The sequence below is a fragment of the Neomonachus schauinslandi genome, chromosome 1 (genome assembly GCF_002201575.2).
Source record: "Neomonachus schauinslandi chromosome 1, ASM220157v2, whole genome shotgun sequence".
In the NCBI taxonomy this organism is placed as follows: domain Eukaryota; kingdom Metazoa; phylum Chordata; class Mammalia; order Carnivora; family Phocidae; genus Neomonachus; species Neomonachus schauinslandi.
The window spans coordinates 5,319,723-5,341,631 of NC_058403.1; the positions used below are offsets into that span (position 1 = coordinate 5,319,723).

Consider the following 21,909-nt stretch of genomic DNA (forward strand, 5'->3'; position numbering starts at 1 on the left):
CAAACAAACTAACCAACCAACAAATAAATGCAGACTTTTTTTTAGGTAATAAGTAGTAATCTTTTTTCTGAGATTTATTTATTTATTTGAGAGAGAGAGAGCATGAGTGGGGAGGGACAGAGGCAGAGGGGGAGAGAAACAGAGAGAAATAGACTCCCCACTGAGCATGGAGCCCAATGCGGAGCTCATTCTCACGACCCTGAAATCATGACCTGAGCTGAAACCAAGAGTCAGATACTCCACTGACTGAGCCACCCAGGCACCCCAGTAATCTTAAAATTACACTTCCAAACTATTTTTCCCTTGCTTCTATCAATGACAGAATGTTTCTATTCTGCAGGAGACTAGGAAGATACTGTCAATCAAATACAGGGGGGTCTTATTAAAAGAGAACCCAGCACACATGATGGTTATTCTCTAGTCACAATTTGAAATGAATAAAAACAACACGGATGGATGGATGGATGGAGTATAGATGGGCAGTGTTACAAAAAGATTTGGTTTTGTTATTGACAGTAGATCAATTTCCACTTTAGGTGAAGCAAACTATTGCAGGTTTGGTTCTCCAGGAAGCAGTCTCTGAGAGAGAGTTTAGTGTGTTGGGTGTTTAACAAGGAGTACCCCAACAATCCACAGAAGGACTGGGCACAGGGAGGAGGTGAGCTGGGGTGCAGGCTGACACAGCCTTAGCATCCCTGCTGGGAGCTCTGGAGAAGGAAGAGTCCTTCAGTGCTGTTGTGAGTTTGGGCAGAATTACCCTCCTCAGTCAGTCATAGGATGTAGGCCACCCCAGAAAGAGCCTGTCCTTTGTAAGGTGGATCTCTGCAGCAGGAACAGTCTTCAGAGTGGCTGATAACTGAAGGGTGTTACCTGACATCACTCCCAGAATCTGGGCCGCACATCCTTTCTTGAAAAGGAATCTGGGCATTAATTCCTACCACTTACATAGAGGCCAAACAGCTAGAGAAATGCATCTTAAACACTTTTCCTAAAAAATATCTTTTCCTTAAATTGATCCCACTTTCTATAATGACATTAGTCCAATATTTCAAATAAGAAACAAAAAGGGGGAAGCGGCTGGTGTCTGAGTCAGTTGAACGTCTGCCTTCAGCTCAGGTCATGATCTGGTGTTCTGGGATGGAGCCCCGCATCCAGGCTCCCTGCTCAGTGGGGAGCCTGCTTCTTCCTCTCCCTCTGCTCCTGCCCCCCCATGCTCTCTCTCTTGCTCTCCCTCTCCAATAAATAAGACCTTTTTAAAAAAGAGAAATGAGGGCGCCTGGGTGGCTCAGTTGGTTAAGCGACTGCCTTCGGCTCAGGTCATGATCCTGGAGTCCCAGGATCGAGTCCCACATCGGGCTCCCTGCTCGGCAGGGAGTCTGCTTTTCCCTCTGACCCTCCCCCCTCTCATGCTCTCTCTATCTCATTCTCTCTCAAATGAATAAATAAAATCTTTAAAAAAAAAAAAAAGAAATGAAAAGGATCACAGTGTATGATGTTAGCCTAATTGAACTAGACTTTTGTCATCAAAACAATTTGTAAGCCAGAGAACCTCTTTAGTTCTTTGATTCCTGTGATTTCTTTAATTTATTCAGGTAATATCTATGCATTTACTGTTAATGCACTAGAGTCAGTGGCAGGACCTACAGACAAATAACTACGGCACAGCAGCGGGTAACAGATGTCTTGGAAAGGAAGCAGCACAGGGTGAGAAATATTTCAGCTTGCTGTGGGAGAGCAATGGATGGACAAATAAGAAAAGCACTGATTTCCACATAACACCATCAAAGAAATATGTATGCATGAGACCTTTTAGAAGTAGAGAAGATGACATCTAGCCAGTTCTGGTGGTGAGGTAGGATGGGAAGTCTGGAGTCCAGAAAGATTCCAAGAGAAACTGAGTTGAGGTCTCAAAGGGGATCTGGAGCCTGAAAAGTTCTCCAAAGTAGCTAACAACTGAGTTGAGTGTTCACACCATAAGATAGTAGGGGTGGGAATGGGGTCCAGGTAGGGCAGGGGGCAGAAATAGGGGAAGGGTATAGTTCCTTGCATTCAGAGTCAATAAGGCTGAAACAAAGAATCCCCAGTGGAGGCAAGCAGGATGAGTCAGCACAGAGATAGGCATCATATCTTGTAATGTTTGTTAGTTTGTTACCTTCTACTTGATCCTGAAAGCAGTGAAATAATTGAGGTAGAGGGATGTGAGCAGAGGGACATGCTCACAACTGTGTTTTAGGACATTAATCTGGCTGAAGTATATAAGATGGATTGCAATGCAGAAAGATTAAAAAAAAAAAAAGACTAAAAAATCAGGGAGCCCAATTAGAGCACAATTGAAAAAGTTTTAATAAAAGGTGATGGTTGTGTGTTTGGAAGAAAAGGAGCCAGATCAGGAGATATTGGGGAATGAAGTAGAGACACAGCAGCCCACTGATAGTGGCTGGAGAAAAGAGAAATGCACAACTAGGAAGGCTTTTATTATTCTGACTTTCTTGTAACCAGGAGGTTTTTTGGCAGGAAGAGAGCATGGAAGATGAAACTTGGGTTAAGGGGAAACCTGATACATTTGGTTTGGGACTTGAGATGCTCCCGGGACATCAAGATGAAGATAGTAGCAGACAACTAAATGAGCAGGCATGAAGTTTGAGAAGGAGTTTTTGGTTGAAAATGTAGATTGGGGAATCAGAGGCATGGAGCTGACATCTGGAGTGGAGGGGTAGATGAGGTCATCAGGGAAACTGGGAGGAAGCAAGGCCAGGACAGGGCGCCTGGGAATGAGGTTTCCACAAGTGTAAGACCAGTAGGGGGCACACGGCCTACCACGAATTGCTGAACTACTTATTTAAGGTTTTTAACCTCCTTTGTAGTTTGTTTTATGAATTTTTCATATGAATGAGGCACCCACCCTCCTTTTTCCACGGAATTTATGAACTCATAAAGTCTTATAAAACACTTATCTGTGTGTTATAAACACCCATAAGAAGGAGAGATGTTGACACTTATTATTCCTAAGACTATATTACTGGTTTATTTAATTAACTTAGAAATAATTCAAATTATATTTACCATGCTAATAATTGAACAAACCTGATTCTAATTCTATATAGATAAGTCTACCTAAGGAAATAGGCGTGTGCACAGACTGCTATCGTCACATTATGCTCATGCGCCATCCTGTGATACTTTCCACTGTAGAATCTTCAACAGCAGGCCCTTAGAGTGGGTAGAGGAAGAGTTTAATCATGTTGTATGAACAGAGTAGAGAACTATATGGCATAGGGCTAGTAATCCACAATTTTGGAATCTACAGCATGTTATGAGTAGCAGAATGCAACAAACAACCGGTCTTATGGGTGGAGAGACAACTGAGTGATATGCTCAACTCACAAGTCACACACACTCATCAGCCTTGTGGTTTTAGAGCCACAAGTCTCATTTCAGGGGACGGTATGGGGCTGGAGGTCTCTGCTGGTCCTGGGCATATCTAGTGGGAGTACAGGCACCAAAGATGCATGTGTAATTGGTACTGAACTTTCAGAGATCATCCATGGGATTTGCATTCCCATAGTGGGCAGGATTCACAGACTCAATTTTTGGAGACTTCATGAAGCTGGCAAGATATAAAACAAGAAAATTTCTTGAAGGGTAAGAAGAGAGAGCTTGTTGGATGGAATGGGAAGAAGGAGCTGGGAAGATGAGAATATCCATTGCTGTAACCCAGAACACTGGCTTAAAGCAGGCGCTTTGGGCAGTCTGCGACCAGGAGCTCTCAACCTGAGGACTGTATGGAGGACCAGGGCATTAAAGTACCACTAGAGAAGAGATGGCGAATGTGGAGTTAATGAGATTGTATATGGCAGTGCAAACAGCCCCTGTGTGTCTCAACATCCGTGTGATGTATTTGATTTTTCCCAGTGAACTGTGGGCTCTGGGACAAAAAAAATGGTAGGAAAAGGAAAGAGAGAGCAATGCAAACTGAGCAGTTTCCGTGCACCCCCGGGCCCTATGCCCACGTGTTACATGAAGCCCTCACCAACACGCATGAATTGTGTTATCACTTTATGCATGAAGAAACCGAATCAACTTAGAGAAAGTGGACCAAGAAGACACTGCAAATTACCCAAGTTTGGCTGACACCCAGCCCATGTTTCTTTTACTATGTCATACTTCTCTCTGGGAAGAAAATAAAAGCTCATTTTTTCCCCTGTGAGGAAGAATATACCATTAATTCTTGAGGGACAAGACATAGAAATGTCTTAGACTGGCTCAACATTCTTGTTAAGGGTTTAGAAAGAGAAAGAGTCGAAACTAACATTTGGCTGCATTGGATAGCTCCCAACTGCCTGAGAGAGATGAGCCCCACCAGCACAGAGGATGGTATCAACAAACCTTGTAATTAGTGACATTTAGCAGGTATTTACATGCTTCTTGTAGGAAGGTTATGTCCCAACTTGGTGTAGGTCACATTCCAGATCTCTGCTCCTGTGATATTACAAGCTTTCATTGTCAACAAGATTCAGATGATTTACCTAAAGAGGTGAACTAATGAACCAGATAAAGCAGGCAGTGTGTCTCAAACAGGTTATTTGGCTTTACCAAGTCATTACGAACATTTTTGAATCACTTGGTTTACTTTTTGCCTTCAATTTTATAACTTATGAATGTAAAATATAAGATTTGGGGCCCTTTAAGAAAATTTAAGGGGCACCTGGGTGGTTCAGTCGGTTAAACGTCTGCCTTCAGCTCAGGTCATGATCCCAGGGTCCCGGGATCGAACCCTGCATTTCTGCATGTTGTAGAGCCATTAAGTTTCACAGTTTTTATGCTTTTGTCTTTTAAATTCTATACAAGAATTAAAAGTGGATTTACACATGAAAATTGCAATAATACAGTATTCTGTATTTGCCCATGTATTTACTTTTACCAGAGAACCGCATACTTTCACATGGCTTTGTGTTATAGCCTAGTGTCCTTTCATTTCAACTTGAAGTAATTCCTTTAGCATCTCTTGTAGCCCAGCCCCAGTGGTGAACTCCCTCTGTTACGTTTATCTGGGAAAGTCTGTCTCTTCTCAATTTTTGAATTATAGTTTTCCTGGGCATAACATCCTTGGCTGGCTGTATTTTCTTTTATTAACTTTTTATAAAAGATTGTATGTATGTATGTATGTATGTATGCATGTATTTAAGAGAGAGAAAGAAAGAGCACAAGCAGGGGGAGCAGCAGATGGAGAAGCAGGAGCCCCATTAAGCAGGGAACCCAACACGTGGCTCAATCCCAGGACCCTGGGATCATGACCTGAGCCAAAGGCAGATGCTTAACTGACTGAGCCACCCAGGTGCCCCTTGGCTGTCTGTATTTTAAAATATTTTTGATATATATTTAATTTTTGATATCCATTTAATACATTAACTTATGATTTGGAGTATGTAACTAGGTACTTACTTTAATTACGTACTGTGATTGTGTATTAATTGTGAACACACTGGCAACTAAGAGCAGTATCCCCCAGCTGCTGTGCATGTTGTGTTCTTGTGTCTACTCTTTATAAAGTTTATGCCTGGTCCCTTGCCCCCTTGTTTGCCAACTGTGCCTTCTCACTGAGCCCACATGAGTATGTCTGCATTCTCAGCATTGGGTTTAGGCTAAGAATGAGATAGCTGAGTGTTGTGATAGTTTAAAACACAGTGTTGAAAGGAGGGGATTCTCCTTTGAGCAACACAGGTGAGAGTGAGCACATGGGCTTCGTGGTGCTTGTTTTCACTGCATTGGAGGTGCAGGTCTTTGGGCATGGGTCATCAGGAGTGTCCCTCTGTGGTTCAAGTTCCTGAACTTTACTCCTGGGACTATAATTATATCCCTTACAATTCTATAAACCAATGAATTCCAGAAGTTTTGAAATGGTAGAATTTGTTTTTGTTTTCTTTTTAAATCATGATTCTTCTTGGGGAGCCTGGGTGGCTCAGTCAGTTAAGCATCCAACTCTTGATTTTGGGTCAGGTCATGATCTCAGGGTCATGAGATTGAGCCCCGTGGTTGGCTCCACACTGAGTGTGGAGCCTGCTTAAGATCCTCCCTTCCTCTCTCTCTCTCTGCTCCTCCCCCCAACTCGTGTGCACTCTCTCTTTAAACAAACAAACAAACAAATAAATAAATGATTCCTCAGTAACTACTTGCCTCTATTCTTGAAAATAACATGCACCTGCTCTTTCTCTATTCTAGAGCTTTCTTTTGCTCTCAGAAATAGACATTCTTATATTTAATAATCACTGATGGTCTACATCCTACATACTGTGCTCTTATTAAATAGATTGAGAATATGATATGTCTTACATTTCTTTCTTGATCTGGGGAATAGAAAGTAAATCCTTATACTTTTCTTCTCCCTACTATCACTGGTAGAAATGGAGTCCTTTCCCTTGCCAAGTGATTTTTCAACTTGACTATTTTGTTTTTTCCTCTCCTTTAAGGCTTATAAAATAGAACCAGCACTAAGCAATGGATTCAGGTGTCCTTGGAAGTTTGTGAACCCCCTGCTTACTCATTCATGCCTCACAGCAACCCCTTTCTTCTACAAATAAGGAAAAAGAGACACAGATGGGGTGCTAAAAACTAAAAACAAAAATGATCTACAAGTCAGATAACAAGCACCAAGCCAGTGAGTGCCTACGTTTGTCTGAGTAGACTGACAACCAAGTTTCAACATATAAGAAACCAAACAAGAGGAAATGTAGTTACTTATTTTAAAAATGGTAGTTTATTAAGCATTAATAGTATGTACACCAATAGTAAATATTTATGCCACTTGGGGCAACATTTAGAGAAATAGAGTACCTTTGCTACAAGTTGGCACTCTTCCTGCCTAATATCAATTGTGAATAATAATAGCCTAATCCAACCTGATCTTTTCTACCAGCCCCAGGTAGAACCTCATCCTGAGATCTTTTTCTGCTAGTGTCAGATCAGCTCACTGCAGATTCAAAGCTCTAACTGTCCATGAGAATCAGCAAACTATCCACTGTCAGCATTTTTGACATTAAATGCACTGGCACCTTAAGATGTTTTTGTTTGTTTGTTTCTCTGGTAAGACCTACCTTGAGCCATCCATTCCCTAGTCCTTCTAACTCTGGCTGTATTTGTAGTTCTGCAGTCTCACTCCCAAATGCTTTTGAAAGCATATTGTAGTAGTAATAATAATACTAAACAGCAGAATAGCCACAGCTCTGCTCTGTTGACCTCTGCTGCCTGTGACTACATAAGAAAGCTCCACCAGACAGAGTCTGGTGTATTATGTTCATCGCTGTGTGCCCAGCACATACCAAGAGCCCAGTGAATGGTTTCCATTCAGATGTTTCCCAGATTGAGCTCTTCCATCTCCCCCAAGCTGATAATTGAAATGTACCTATAATTGATTAGTGAACAAATTCTGCAGATATACTACTATTTAATAATTTCATTCTATGAAATCATCTGGTATAATAACTGGTTCATATTAAGTTATTGCATACTTAATAATCTCAGTGACAACCTTGCATATTTCCAAGTTTCTGAAATAAAATTGGTAAGGTCTGAGCTCTCACTCTTTAGTGAACTAGTTTTGTGGCCAAGGGCAAAATCATATCTTTCAGAATCAGTTTCCCCATCTACAAAGGGAGACTATGCATAACAACCCCATAGGGCTGATAGGAAGAGCATATTGATCACTTGCTCATGACTCCACAACCCGTTAAGTACCCAAGGTAGGATTCAAAGTTGGCTTCTCTGGCTCCATTTTAAGCATTTTATGACTCTGAAATCCTGTGAGACCATCCAGGAAGTTCCTGAGGAAGAGTGGGCCTGAGGTGAGAAGGTAAAGAGGGGTTTATCAGGGAAGTTAAATCAGAAAAGAGCTTTCCAGAGTGAGCTTGGCTATGTCCATGGCTGGCCAGGTTGAAGGCTGTAAACTTGTCCTCATTAGCAACACAGAACAACTCAGAAAACTGGCCACAGATCAGTTCATCATTTAAGGTCACGCACGTGAGTGTGGAAAATTGAGGAGTACAGAGTAAAGATGTGATTATCCTAACATAAAATAAGTCTCTTTCATTAACATTTGCTATTTGTTGGATGTTAGTCCTAAAAAAATGTTTAACAATGAAATTAGAATCTCTTCTTGAACAGGCTTAAAGTACACCTACTAACAAGGCATGGAATGCATTAAAGGGGGAATGGTAATGATTGTGCTAGTATTAGCGAAGCAGGAAAGAAATCTTTCCTTGTACACATCATTTTCAAAAGCTTCTAAGGGAAAACCAAACCCAAATGCCTCTTTCACAGTATTTATATGAAGAGTGCAGAGTCAGAAATATTTTCGTTCAAAAATGATTATTTTCTAAAAAGTCTATCGAAATAAATTAAGTATGTTTGCCGAGGTACAAATTAAGCCATGATTTTCATTTAGAACGATGAGAAAACTCAAGAGCAGGATAGCACAATTTCAACTCTTCTCCTAGTTCATGTATTTACATGCTGGAGCAGTGACTGTATTCCTCTTTCAATGTCACACAAGAGGGTTGGGAAGGAAAAGAGAATGGAGATCATGTGCACAGTTTGTTACCATCTTTCCTCTCTTACGTCTTCTCTTCTTTCTTGCAGTTCCACCTTTTATTCAACCTTTTGAGTTTCCAAGATTCTCCATTGGACAGCGGGTCTTTATCCCATGTGTTGTGGTCTCAGGGGACTTGCCCATCACGATCACTTGGCAGAAGGACGGCCGGCCAATCCCAGCGAGCCTCGGGGTGACCATCGACAACATTGACTTCACGAGCTCCTTACGGATTTCCAATCTCTCCCTCATGCACAATGGGAATTACACCTGCATCGCCCGGAATGAGGCCGCAGCAGTGGAGCACCAAAGCCAGCTGATTGTGAGAGGTAAAGACAGGGACATAAGATGCGCAGCATCGATGCAGTCAGATTCAACAGTGCTCACAGAGAGTGTTCGCTTGAAATAATATGAAAAGAATTAGAATTCATAGAATTTGCTGTGATTCCATTAAAATAAAACCCACAACTATAGAAACCAACCACAAACTCCACTAACACCAAACCAAGGTTTTATTTACCTAAAATATGAAGCTCCAAATAATTAGCAGCTAAGAAAGGTGTGTAGAAAGAGGTGGGAGTAGGGTTTAATGAATGAACTAGGCTTTTCCTACATTGGCCACAAAAGTCCATGAGCTCCTGCTGTATTGTATTTACTCTATTTAGCACTATTTATAATATTATTATTTGGGGGAGGGGTTCCTTTTTTAAAATTCAATTAATTAACATATAGTGTATTCTTAGTTTCAGAGGTAGAGTCCAGTGATTCATCAGTTGCATATGACACCCTGTACTCAAGTTTGTGCACAGAAGTAGGCATAATTATAACAGCAGAAGGAAGCAACCCAAACAGTAACACTAATTCTGTGGAGTATATAATGGGTAAAAGGAGTGTGCTAGGCTCAGAACATCTCCAACAAGCACATCAAAGAACAATACATACAGCATGAGTCTGGTTAGTAAAAGAAATAAACCCGAGAAAAATACAATATTATTTTTTAGAATGATGGCTTTAAAAATGTCAAATATTTTTTGTCAGATCACACTTTTTCTAAAGATTCATAAAATAGTCATTTCTTATTTTTTATTATTTGTTTTAGTGAAGTACAGTTGACACATAGCAAATAGTAGCTTCTTGTATTTTTTTTTTTTGTTTTAGTTTTAGAAATGTGTAGTTTCAGTTTAGAAATACGTTTTGCTCCTCCCTTCTGTTTGGCATTAGACCTCTCATTAATTTAGGAAGCTATAACGGCACTTATTAAATTAAACAAAGTGGGATTGTATGTATTTAGAAATTATAATAGAGTGGTTTAGCTTGTAGAAAATATTGGCAGGGGACTCAGTGCATCTAAAATGTAAGCATTTGTCTTGTTTCAAATGTGTATTCTAGTCACCAAATTCCCATGAAGGCTCTACTCCTCATCTGCAAAATGAGCAGCTAGGATTCTGTAAAGTCTGTTGGGCACAGACATGTGAGTTTATGATTCCCCAAGAGCTATATGCATTCATGTCCTAGTATAGTTCTTACCTGTATTGCAAAAGTAACTATATGAAATTAGAGACTTCGCTTAATGTTGATGATTTGCGTTTTAAAATCTCCAAATATTGGGCTCTCAGAGTAATTGTTGGGAGAGGTTGATTTCCATTATTTTCCAGATAGTTGACAGATCTGAGCAGATTCTTTCTTGAGCAAAAGATTCCTATGTCCTTCCTTAGTCTTTGGACCTTGTCCTCATGACATCTTTCCCTTTCTGGCTGAAGAGTAATGTACTTTCTATGTACTTCCCAACAAAAGAGACTGAAGCTACTTAGAGTTTATATGAAGAAACCAAATTTGTATTTGTAAAAAAAGATTTTCCCTGAGTAAGAAAATATATTTTCAGTCACATACGAACTAAAAATACAAGTGACAGTTTTTTCTCTTTATACCTTGTGCTTTTGAGTATAAGAATAGGAACACATGAATTTATTTCTCATTTTTTGAAGATAAATAAAAATGGAAGCCAATGTGGTATCCATTTCCCAAATGTTTTCTTACACGAGGAACTGACTCTTACTATTATTTGTGAAGGGCAAAGCAGTACATCAGCCTGTCTCCTGAATAATCTGCTCTGAAAGATGCAAGTCAGAGAACAGAATGTTAGACAAAAGTGTGCATGCATGCTGTTTGCATCACTTGCCCTTGCAGGGGAGGTAACAGGATTTTTTTGACCAAGGGCAAAGGTCAGATGAACTGAAGTTGAGCCTAGCCATCTGAGATGATGTGGTTGATCACAATCTGATTAGTGGCTCCATGTGGTTGTTCTTCAAATATGTCAAATAAACGTCTGTGAAATTAACATCAAATCACCAATGAGATAAGATAATTCTGAGAAAGGGAATGTGCTTCACAAGCAGGTCAGTGGTTGGAGAAGTAGTCAAGGACAAGATGATGTGGGACAGCAATCCTCAATCTAGACACCTTAACAGATTTAAGAAAACACTGATAACTATTTTCTGGCCGTAGCTAAGAACAATTAAAACATAATCTGTGGGAGTAGATCCATCTTTCAGATCGCCGGGGTATTACTTTCTTCTCCCCCCCAAAAAATCACCTGTTGGTGGTTCTCAAATTTTGTCACACATTAGAATTACATGGGAAGCTTTAAAATTCTTAATGTCTAGGTTGCAGCCCATACTAATTAAATAGCCGTCTTTGGAGGTGGGGTCCAGGCATCAGTAATTTGTAAAATCCCCAAGTTGACTTAGTATATAGCAAAGTCAAGTCCTAGAACTCTGGGTAATTTGAATATGCAGCTATTTTAGAAGCCTGCACTTTTTCCTAAATGTGAAGAGATGTCATTAGTGACTTTAACCAGGTCAGTGACATGGCCTGATTTATCTTTTTAATTATAATACTAGCAGTTGTTTGAAGAATGGACTGGTCCAGAAAGCAAGGATAGTCATTAAGAGTCTATTTTGGAAGTTCAGGTGAGATTAAAAGTGCCCTGAATGAAGGTGGCAGTGGTTAAAGTAATGAGTAGGAGTTGAATTTGCAATATCTTTTGGAGGCAAAGCAAACAAAACATGTTTATAAAGTGAATGTTGCCAATGAGAGGAAGCACATGTGTTGCCTAATAAGGTAAATAGAAGTCTTTAACAAAAGTGGAGAAGAAACAAAGAGTGGCAGTGTGACATAGGCAACAATGATGAGGGAGCAACAAGAGGGTCCAGACCCAAGGCATTCCAGGATTTGAGGTTCCAGGAATCAGCAAAGGAAACAGAGAGGGAAAAGGAGAAGCCAGTGAAGTAAGAGGAAGTCCAGCAGACTGTGGGGTCCTGGACGCAAATTAGGAAATGTATCAAGAAATGCAGGTAATACTGTATATAAAATCTCACTGGAAATAGAAAAAGGAAATCCAAGAATTGGTCATTGGGTTTAGGGAGATGGACACTGTTTATGACCGTGAAGAGTTCTGTGGTTGCAGTGAATGTCTGATTAGTAGGGCTAGTGAATGGAAAGGGAGGTGAATAAATGTGTGGGAATTCAAGAAAATATGTATGATTATTTTCAGAAACTTGCTATGATGGGAGGCAGAAAAATGGAGAGGAAGTTGAAGAGAACATGGGACATGGGACAAGAGAAGCTTACATGCTGATGGGAATGAGTCAGAGAGGAAAGAAACATGTGCCACAGATAAAGAGGCATAATTACAGGATTATTCAGATATTTTCATGGAGAGGTAAAAGGGAAAAACAGTAAACAGTGCCTCACTGAACTTGGGAAAATGTCGAACTCCAACATATACATAGTTAGAGTCTCAGAAAGAGGGGGAGGGAAAAATATATTTGAATAATAATGATTGGAAATTTTCCAAATATGAAGGAAAATATAAATCTACATATCAAAATGACCAATGAAGCCCTCAAAAAATAAGGACAAAGAAAAACCATGCCATGGCACATTCTAATTGAATTGTTAAAAACTAATAACAAAATATTAAAAGTAACCAGAGAAATTTGACTTGTTACATCAAGAGGACCAAGTAGGAAAACTTTAGGCTACTCATCAGAAACAACTCAAGCCAGAACAGAATGGAACAGTATCTTTAAAGTGCTGAAAGGAGGGGGTGGAGGAACATTTGTCAGTCTAGGATTCTATAACCAGCAAAATACACTCTTCAAAAATGGAGGCGAAATAAATACATTTTTAGACAAGTAAAGGTTTAGAGAATCACCAGCTAGATTTTACTACAGTAAATTTTAAAGAATGTTCTTGAAGCTAAAAGAAAACAATTCCATGTAAATTGATCTACAAGAGGAATGAAGATCTCTTGATATGATAAATTTATGACTAAAGATAAGATTCACCTTATTATCATTTTCATTTCCTTTAAAATATTTAGATGTTTTTGTTTAAACATAATAATTTATAGCATGCAAAAATAAAATATACAATAATATCACAAATAACAGGAAGAAGGAAAGGGGAATTTTCCTGTTGTAAAATTTATCCTACGTTATACATGAAGCGGTATAATATTATTTGAACATAGATGCTGCTAGCTAAATATGTCCAATGCAAACTCTTGAGCAATTATCAAAAATGAAACAAATGAGTATAGATATTAATCCAACAGAATAGATAAAAGAACATTAAAATATACTCAATTAGCTAGGGAAAAAAGCGGGAAAAGAGGGATAAAATACAAAGAAGAGGTGGAAAATAGATGGCAAACTTAAATACAACTATATCAATACTTTCGTTAGGCATAAATGGACTAAACATCCCGATAAAAAGCGAAGATTATCAACCTTAATTAAAAAGCAAGATTCAAGTACATGCTACCCCATGTTAAATATAAAGACATAAATAGTGAAAGATTAAATGGTATAAAACACCAATCATAAAAAGCTTAATTGGATGTATTAATATTAAATAAAATAAATCTCAGGCTTTATTTAATTTTATATTTATTTAAATTAAATATTTATTTAATATTAAATAAAATAAATCTCAAGATAATGAATATTACTATAAGCAAATAAGGACATGTTAAAATAATAAAATGGTTAATTCATCAACAAGACATATAAATCTGAAATACAGATGCACCTAATAATAGAAATCCAAACACATGGTTACAAAATAGAACTGAAAGGAATAACAGACAAATAAACAATGACAATTGGCAATTTCAAGACTCCTTTCTCAATAATTAATAGAATAAACAGAAAAAGTCAGTAAGAATAGAGATTTAAGCTACACTATCACCCCATATAATCTAGTTGATATTTATAGATTATATCAAGCAACTACAGAATGCACATTCTTGAATTCTGATCACCTGAGCAATAAGAATGTAAGTTTTGTTATTTAAAGCTACTAAGTTTGTTGCGATTTATTGCAGCAGCTATAGAAAACTAATGCAAGGACAAACATCACTATAGTTCCTACAGACATTAATTAAAAGTAAAGAAATGTTTTGGACAATTTTATGCCAGTATATTTGACAATTTAGATCAAATGATCAATGATTTCAAAGACATAAATTACCCAAATAGATACAAAAGTAAAAATTTGACTAGTCCTATGTCTGTTATAAGGTTTGAATTCATTATCAAAAACCTTCCCACAAAAACTGAAGGCCAAGAGAGCTTACTTAATTTGTAAGTTTTCAGAAGAATTTAAGAAATAATAGCATCCTTATACAAACTCCTTCAGATATTCAAGGAAAAGGGAAGAGTTCCCAAATTTTTAGACACAGAATAACCTTAAGATAAAAAGTTGATAAAGGCATTGCACATAAAAAAATTAACAAACTGTTATTGCTCATGAATATAGGTGCAAAAATAGTTGGCATAATATTACCATATCAAATTAGCAATATAAAGAAAATACAACATACCATGACAAATTGGGCTTTATTGTGGGAATAAAAGCTTGGTTTAATATTCAAAATTAATCAATAGAATTTATCATATTAACAAAATAAAGTAGAAAAATCACACATTCAAATAGATGAAAGGAATTTACTAGAATTCAATCTCCATTCCTGATTAAAAAGAAAAAAACTCTCAGTTAACAATAGTGATTGTCTCACTAGACTAAAAAGCACCTATGAAAAATCCATAGTGTTTTATATTCTTTACCTTCATGACTAGGAAAGACATAAGCATGTCTACTCTCAACATTTCTATCAGTATTGTTTTAGTGGTGATAGCCTTTATGCTTAGACAAGAAAAAGAAATAGAAGGCATGGCATTTGTGGTAGAGGGCACGAATGTGCTGATGACATGGGTGTGTACACAAAAATGTTAACAAATATACCAACACACAAAAGAGAAGGAGAAAGCAGTCAAACTATGTAAATATTAAAAAACAAGGAAACACCAAGGAAGACTATGGCAGAGGAAATAAAAAACAAAAGAATAAGACAGAGAAAACATTTTGTTAATGTCCAGAACAAGTCCTTCCCTCCCTATAAATAGTTACTTTAAATGTAAATAGAACAGACTACTGATAACCACAAAGCACAGCCAACTCTGAAGAACAATATGAGCCAGACACACACAAAGAGTAATATATTCTATTTATAACATATTTGTCACATATTCGATTTATATCCATTTATAAGAGATTCCAGGATAGAAAACTAATCAACAGAGGTAAAAATCAGAATTGTTGGCACTGGGAAGGGGGATTGGGAACTGACAGGGAATGGATAGGAGGGAACTTTTGGGGTGAATGGAAATACTCTTTTTTTAAAAATTTTTTAATTGTTAATGTTAATCACCATACATTACATCATTAGTTTTTGATGTAGTGTTCCATGATTCATTGTTTGTGTATAACACCCAGTGCTCCATGCAGAACGTGCCCTCTTTAATACCCATCACCAGGCTAACCCATCCCCCCACCCCCCTCCCCTCTAGAACCCTGTTTGTTTTTCAGAGTCCATCGTCTCTCATGGTTGGTCTCCCCCTCCGATTTCCCCCCCTTCTGAATGGAAATATTCTAAATCTTTTTTTTTTTTTAAAGATTTTATTTATTTATTTGAGACAGAGAGAATGAGAGAGAGAGAGCACATGAGAGGGGGGAGGGTCAGAGGGAGAAGCAGGCTCCCTGCCGAGCAGGGAGCCCGATGCGGGACTCGATCCAGGGACTCCAGGATCATGACCTGAGCCGAAGGCAGTCGCTTAACCAACTGAGCCACCCAGGCGCCCGGAAATATTCTAAATCTTGATGGGGTGTGGGTTTTGTGCATGTATCCACTTATCAAAACCTATCAAACTATGCACTTTAAAGCTGTGTATATTACTTTATATAAATTGTACTTTAATTTTTAAAATATTAAAAAATAACCTTCCTAAGGGTCAAAATTCTTCAAAAATGAAATAATTAAGTGACTTACTTTGCAAGATAACAACTTTCCTACCAAGAGAAGTTTGTTAAAAATGGGATGGTGTTTTGGAAGGGACTATAGAAAAGGAATAGATGTCACAGGTTAGTGGCTGGCCTTAAATCAATAATGGTAGCTTCCCTTCTGGCTCTAATGCTCATTTAAAAAGAAAGGCTATTATTCAAACACTTTCTTCTTCACAGGCTATATCATCTTTTATAACAAATGTGGAAAATATTCTATCTTCAGCATGGCTTTTAGTAAATATTTTTTTTTTAAGACTTTATTTATTTATTTGAGAGAGAGAGAGAGCATGAGTGCAGGCAGGGGCAGAGGGAGAGGGAGAAGCAGATTCCCCACTGAGCAGGGGGCCTGACAGGGGCTCGATGCCAGAATGCTGGGATCATGACCTGAGCTGAAGGCAGACGCTTAACCAACTGAGCTACCCAGGTGCCCCTGTGTTTTGTTAATTCTATTTAACAGCATTTGGAAGGCACATAGGTATACAAGTTCCTTTAACTTAGCTATGATGAGGATGGGTTTATGATTCATTCAACTAAACTCTAGAATTGGGTCAGGTCTGGAGTGCATGTTTTATAGATACCATAATAGGTCATCGTTCTGATTTCAGAAAGTCAAACACCTTAAATAAACCCTTATCAATCAGCTTTGAGCTTAGTTTTCTTTACTTTCAGTTGGCATGGTAATGGCTAAATGGATTAATTAAATAAGGACTACAGGATATCTTGGATAAAGCATTTTCTGTTTTAAAGTCCTTATGAGTAGCCATCTTTATTGTGTTTTTTTTTCCTTAAAAATTTTCAGTTTGATGAGTTCTGTATTCTTTTGTTTTACTTGCTAGCAAAAGAAAAAAATATTTTGAGCTATACCTCTTTGAAGCATCAATGGATAGATACAAATATATTCTTTTACACCCACTCCCGAATGACTGAATTTTTTTCTGTCCTTCTTTCCTTCATCCTTCTCTTATTCCAGCATGAAACAGCAGTGTATTTAGCACATACTTGTAATTGCTAGGCCCTGGAATAGTTACTGGAATGATGAATGCTCATTTCTTCCCAGTGAGAGCTCCCATATAGTGGGAGAGAGACAGGTGACAGCCCCACAGGATGGTGTGACAAGCTGTAGGGCAACTATGAAAGAAGAGAGGAACGTTACCAAATTTAGGTTAGGAGACAGGTGAGGCGGGTTCCCGGAGGGGGTGGGGAATCCTGAGGCATTAGAAAATACAGCAGGGAGTTACAAAGGAGAGAAAGGAAGGCAATGTGTTCCTGGAAGAAGGTCTGTCACCTACAGTGGTGGGGAGGCTTGAGACAGCAGATGCACTTATTTCCCTGGTGTGGAATAGGATGGCTGGAGACCAACATGGCAGAGGGTAAGACTCAGAGCTAACTCTGGTTCACAGTTTGAAGGTTCTGTGTCCTGAGGTCTGGAGGCCACAGGAATTGAATAAGGGGATCTAAAGAAAAAAAAATCATACAGGATAAAGTGAGACCAGGAACCCAGAAGCCCAGAGGGGAGGCTCTGTTGTCCACATGAGATGTGATGGTTGGAGCTAAAGTAGTGGTAGCAGGGATGGCAAAGGTAGGGTTAATTCAGAAGATACTTTGCAGGAATTGGTGGCCAACTATTTGAGAAAAATGTGTGAGAAGCCTTGATGATAGACGTTCTCCCCAAGAGTAGCTGGCCAAGGACTGTGCTGGGTATTGGAGTGGGACATGGGACCTCTCATTGTCTCCTCCATTCTCCATCCACCCTTAGTACATAATAGTTGGGACAGGGAACTTTCTCTGTGGATGGCTAATATTTGCTGTGAGTGGCAGCCTCTTGTCTTCGATTGCTAGAAATCAGGAGCTACTCAAATTTCAGCTTTTAATTTGAATGGTCAAGTAGTTGAATTTTATCACCACTTTGGCTGGATCATATTCTGAATCAGCTAAATAGATGTTTTAGGTAAGATGAAGAATCTTATCATTTTATTGCCATTTAATGAAAGAGCATTCCATATTGCAAACTGTGGACTTACCAATTAACTTTGGAACACAGTTGTCATTTGGTTCATGAAAAAAATGCAAAGGTATAGTTGGGGAAATAAAACCCACATGAAAATAGCAAACAGCTTTAGAGAATAATTATATAGGTATTTATTTAAATCTTTAACTTAAGAAATGTTTTTCTCTTGGAAGTTTTAAAGTTTTTGGTCTGAGATGTAGTTTGGGAAAAACAGAAATAGAATGAGGAGTTTAGAAACCTTGAAATTGCCTTGTCACAGTGAGGGTGGTTTGGAAGCCTTCAAGTGACAGACTATTAATTACAAGAGCAGAATGAACTCTAATAAGGGAGAGACCAGTGTTTGATATGTTCAGAGAAGGCTTCATGGAAGGAGTGAGCTGCATCAGCCTTGATGTGAGTAGGGTTTTAGAAAGAGAATAAAAATGCAACACTCGGTCTCTCAGTAAGAAAATCAAGGTTCACATTTCTGCTTGTTCATTTTCTAGGTGACTTTGAGAACATGATTGAATCTCTCTGATCCTCAGTTTCCTAATCTGTAAAATAGGAACAGTGAGACTTACCTCTTGGAGCTGCTGAGAGTATTTAATTAGGTAACAAGGTGACCGTTGGTATGACCTTGACACCTGGCTGGCAGCAGAGCCCTCTGATGACTCTCCATGAATGAGTAGAGGAGACACAGGTGTCCAGATATATGTTCTGAGGTCAGGGAGGGATAGCACCAGCCAAGACATAGAGGCTGTGCTATGGTCAGAGTTTGCCCATCTGCCTGTTATCAACAAGTATGTGCTTGATGGAGGAAGTGATGGGGAACTACAAATGTCTTTGAACAGATTGCCTGGAGGGAGGAAGACCATTCCGGAGGCAGGTGATGGGCTGTGCTGTGTGGACAGGAGAACCAAGGGAAAGCGTGCTGGCCTGCAAGCCTGCCTCCCCAGATCTCTTCCCTGCTTCTCTTCTTTTCTCTTTTCTTCCTTTCAGTCCTATCATGATAAGGACACCTGTTAGCCATGTGACCTTGGGTAAATTCCTTAGCCTCTGTTTACCTCCATTCTCTTATTCATAAAATGGGATGATACCTAATAGGAATTTCTGAGGGTTAAATGATGTATTTATCCCAGTGCCTGGCACATAATAACCACTGAGTGGGTGATGACACCCTTCTACACTTGTCCCTCTGTCTGTCCATTCCTGCTACTCACATCCACATGATTTTGGAACATGATTGAGGACACACTGCACAGAAGAGGCCATGGGGCAATCCAAGCATAGATGATTAATTAGAATGAAGGCCTTGGGAATATATTCTAAAAGGAAAAAGTGCAATATATTTTTGAAGGAACCACAGCAGTTGGGGGTAAATTGTGTATAGGAAATGAAGGTGACAGCTGAGATAATTCAGCTGAGGTATAGAATAAATGGGCATGACAGCAATGGAGTTTTGGAGCCCAATTCTTTTTTTTTTTTAAAGATTTTATTTATTTATTTGAGAGAGAGAATGAGAGAGAGAAAGCACGAGAGGGGGGAGGGTCAGAGGGAGAAGCAGACTCCCCGCTGAGCAGGGAGCCCGATGCGGGACTCGATCCCGGGACTCCAGGATCATGACCTGAGCCGAAGGCAGTCGCTTAACCAATTGAGCCACCCAGGCGCCCGGAGCCCAATTCTTAATCATTCCTTCTATCACAGTCTTATGACCTAGGATCATTATAGAGCTTAGCACAGTTTTTGATTGCCCGGGTCATTGGGAAGATTTATAGAGACTTAATTTAAAATACATTAGCTGTTATCATAAGGGAAATTAAAAGAAAAAAGAACCAAACAACCCTTAGCTCTTATGTGTGTGCCCCATGGCTTACACTGGCTGTGGACTGATGATCTCCCTAATGTCATGCTCAGTCGGGTGACCTTGGCATTAATGAAGACATTTGGAAGGAAAGCACAAGACTTAATGACAGAACACACATGCCCTTTGCTTCCTATTATTGGCTCTGCATCACTGAGAAGAAAGCTGCCGATGCGATGATTTTCTGTGATTCCAAAGGAGGTCAGTGTTCTCATACTTCTTTATGTCCTATGATGTATCTGCTGTTTCTGGCTTTTAATGATGAGCTGCCACATAGAAAACAAACACCACACAGAAGGCTACTAGTTAACCTTTATTTGGCAAGGAAAATAAAAATTATACGAGGCCACTATCTTATTGCTATGTTTAGTGGTCCAATTTTTGATACCATATTTGTGCTATCATTTTACTTCATCCATTGATTCTTCCAACAAATATTTATTAAGCATCTATTTTATACCAGATATTCTGAGTGCTGGAGTACAGTGATGATCAAAATAGAGATCCCAAGTTCCTACTCCATAAACCTCACATTCCAGTGGAAGACAGAGACAACAAACACACAATGTCGGGTATCTACAGGTACTATGAAAGTAAAACTAGTAGGAGGATTGAAAGTGATAGGGATAGGAAAGGTAGGTCAGGTCAGGTGGACAGAGGAAGCCTTTCTGAAGAGATTTTTGAGCAGACTTGACTAAGGTGAGGGAATAAGGCACAGGGAGTGCCAGGCAGATAGACCAAGCTTGAAGAACCCAAGTTAGGAGTGAGGTTTGTGTGTTCAAAGAGCAGCAAGAGAACAATGTGTTCAGTGTCCCATAAGGGAGGAGGGAAGGGATTGAGGGCAAAGGCAAGGCCATCTTTCTGGTTGTGACAGGAAGCCATTGGATTTTAGTTTCCAGTATCATAAATTAAATCTTACCTAGACTTTGACCAATTACCATCTTGACTAAATGCCATCCAGTAGAGAATGGCAATATTTATGTACATGCCCCCCCCCAACCAAATAGCTTCCAGTTTTACCTTCAGTAAAGCTGAATCGCTGTCCCTGTTGACAGCTTAGGGAAGCTTATATCCATTCTTTGGAAATACATAGCTTCTTGGAGGCCATGCATTTCAAACATTAAAAAAAAAAAATGGACTCCATCTAACATTGAAAAATACCTGTCCTACATCAAAAAATAATGATGTACTGTATGGTGACTAACATGACATAATAAAACAAAAAATAAATTAAAAAAAAGAAAAATACCTGTCCTATCATAAGCATACTACTATTCCTCTCTTAAAAACTACAAAAATAATTCCTTCCTTTAATAAACAGAACCAAAAGATCAAACCAAACCAAAGATCACTGTATTTTGAACAGCCCTCATTTTTTAAATTTATTAAACAGTTTTATAGCCTCTTCAGAACATTTTTGTAAAACTGTTAAAGAGGCAGAATTTACTTGTAAAAGTTAGAATACAAGTTGAAAACACACCATTCAAAAAAAGTTTAGTTTCTGCACATTTTTAAGCACAAATTCCAGAATCCTCCTAGAATGCTTTCTGCTCTCTACCCTCAGAAGAAAGTAGGTCCATCTACTCAAAAGCTTTCGGCATTGGAGTCACTCTGATTTGTGGTATTAACTTAGCCATGTTACTTTGGACAAAATCTATTTCTCTATTCTGTAAAACTGGAATAATAATACCTATTTGTTTGTCCATTCAGCAAGCATTTTCAGAGAGCTTTCTGTGTTCTATTGCTGTGCTCCATGCTGGGGATCCAGTGGTCTGTGGGAAAGGAATGATTCTTACTGTCCTATGGTATAGAGCCTGATGGGGGAGACAGGCAATGAAAGCAGCAATATCAGACATGTTTGATAAAGGCAATAGCAGGTAACACAGGGTTTGTGGGGGCAGTCAATCTCATCCACAGCATCAGTAAGGGTGTTCCAGACAAAATGGGCTTTGAGCTGAGATGTAAATAATAATAAGTGAGAATTTGTTAAACAAAGAAATGCAGAAGCTTATGTGAAGACCCAGCAGCAAGAGAAATCATGGGGGTTGGAGAATAAATGGGGTTTTAGAACAG

At 38.9% G+C, this 21,909-nt stretch overlaps 1 protein-coding gene across 1 annotated transcript in view; it reads left to right on the plus strand.

Moving 5' to 3' along the window:
* The window catches only part of DSCAM (DS cell adhesion molecule), a 709,341-nt gene that overhangs the window by 417,032 nt on the left and 270,400 nt on the right, over positions 1-21,909 (plus strand). Inside the window, exon 11 of the mRNA XM_044918979.1 lies at positions 8,632-8,910. Within this exon, the coding sequence (XP_044774914.1) occupies positions 8,632-8,910 (279 nt within the window). The remainder of the gene's footprint in view (positions 1-8,631; positions 8,911-21,909) is intronic.